The 1977-nt window shown below is 60.3% G+C and overlaps 1 protein-coding gene across 1 annotated transcript in view; it reads right to left on the reverse strand.

The window, feature by feature from the left end:
• Positions 1-738: 738 nt before the first annotated feature.
• EXOSC6 (exosome component 6) overlaps positions 739-1977 on the reverse strand; it is a 1957-nt gene continuing 718 nt past the window's right edge. Inside the window, exon 2 of the mRNA XM_017868618.1 lies at positions 739-1977. Coding sequence (XP_017724107.1) covers positions 1495-1977 — 483 coding nt within the window. The 3' untranslated portion in view covers positions 739-1494.

Consider the following 1977-nt stretch of genomic DNA (forward strand, 5'->3'; position numbering starts at 1 on the left):
CTGCTCTAGAAAGGCATATGTCAGAAGGGAAAAAATAAAATTTGTATTTTTCCTGGTCAGGGGTTCTGGGTGTGGCCCCAGAAACTCATTCTGGTCCTTGGGCTGACCCAGGCCAGCCCTTCCTAGAGTAGCTGAGTCCACCCTTGAAAACACCAAGCCGAGTGCAGAGAGGGGACCAGGCTGCCTTCCAAATGGCAGTCACCTGGCTTCCTCCCATGCAGTCTTGAGCCCAAACCAGCAGAGCTGGTAGCTACACAGGAAAGACCCCACCCTCGTGGTGACTCAGGTTGTACCTGGCTTTCCTAGCAGTGCACCTGCCCTCTGCGGTGCTGCTCAGGGTCTTCCTTGTAGGACCAGGGCGCCACTTCTCACTCGCAGTGGAGGCTTGGGTTGTGCCGTTCTGCACATGGCCAAGGACAGATCTGGCTTCTACCCAGAGCAAAACCCTTTTCAGCTACCCAGCACCAAGCCAGGTTGGGGCATGAGGTGCACTCAGTGCACTTCTGGGGCCGTACTTTTTTTTTTTTCCTGAGACGGAGTCTTGCTCTTATTGCCCAGGCTGGAGTGCAATGGTGCTATCTCCGCTCACCGCAACCTCCGCCTCCCGGGTTCAAGCGATTCTCCTGCCTCAGCCTCCCGAGTAGCTAAGATTACAGACATACGCCACCATTAGTGCTGGCTAATTTTGTATTTTTAGTAGAGACGGGGTTTCTCCATGTCGGTCAGGCTGGTCTCGAACTTCCGACCTCAGGTGATCTCCCCGCCTTGGCCTGCCAAAGTGCTGGGATTACAGGCGTGAGCCGCCGCGCCCGGCCAACTCTTCCCTACTCTTGTCACATCTCAGCAGTTCCCCTGACTCTGGTTCGTGTGGGGGCAGCTGCTTCTCTAGATCACAGCGCTCCCATCAGCTCTGCAGTTCAGCCCGTCTCTCCTGTTCACGTTGGCCTAAGGAACTCACCCGTTTAAGGCAATGCCGTCGCGACCCTTGACACCTAGGAAGCAAGAACAAAGGAGCCTTGCTCTTTTAAATCCTGGACCGAGAAGAACCACACCAGAAGACGTTTTTCAAATATAAAAGGGTCTTTCTTTTGGCTGAGACACAGAAGGCACAGTCTTCTTGTCCATCCTCTGAAAAGTCGCCCAGTTATGTCGGAGGGAGTCACTGGCTGGCCTGAATGACAGCAGCTCCAGGTACCAGCTTCCAGGTAAGTTCAGCTAAAGTTTCCAACTTGGGAGTCAGGATGCGCTCACAAGTTTCCTCAACTGGGTCGCAGCTGAGAGTCGGCTCAAGTAAAGTTCCTTTAACGAGGTTTGTAAAAAGCCTTTCCAACACCACAGCTGTCCGGCGCCTTGGCTCTGCTAGGGCCTACCCAGGGGCTCTCCAGGGCTCCGGCTGCTTATCTCGACGCAGGCTGGAGGCCGAGGCGCGAGTCTTTTCAGGGACGGCGGCAGCACGGTCCTTGGCTTGCATCCGTCGTTGCTCAGGCTTCTAGTTCAGGGCTGGGCGGCGGCGCCCCTGCGGCGTGCGGCCCGCACCAGGCTCTGCTGCAGCACGGGGTAGAGCCGCTGGCAGCCCTCGAGGCCCAGGCGTACGGCCTCCGCCCAGCTCTCGATCAGGCCGCCCTCGCCGCTGCCCAGCAGCCCGGCCACCTGATTCAACACAGGCATGAGCGCCACGGTGAGGCCGGCGGCGGCGCGCTCTTCCTCTAGCCGCGTGGGGTCCAGCAGCCAGGTGCCCGCGGGCTCCGGCGCGAGGCTCAGGCCACAGCCCACCACCAGGTCGTACATTTCCACGCCCGCGTCGGCCAGGGCGAGCGCGGCGGCGGTGAGCGCGGCGGCCAGGGCCGAGCCGCCGTCCTCCAGCAGCAACGCCGACACCTCGAGTTGAGCGCGCGGGTAGCGGCCCAGGCGCACGGCCGGCTCCAGCGCCTCCTGCAGCGCCAACGCCAGCTCACGCTCCTCGCCGCCGCCCGGGGG

Source organism: Rhinopithecus bieti, unplaced genomic scaffold (assembly GCF_001698545.2).
Source record: "Rhinopithecus bieti isolate Rb0 unplaced genomic scaffold, ASM169854v2 scaffold_2574, whole genome shotgun sequence".
Lineage (NCBI taxonomy): Eukaryota > Metazoa > Chordata > Mammalia > Primates > Cercopithecidae > Rhinopithecus > Rhinopithecus bieti.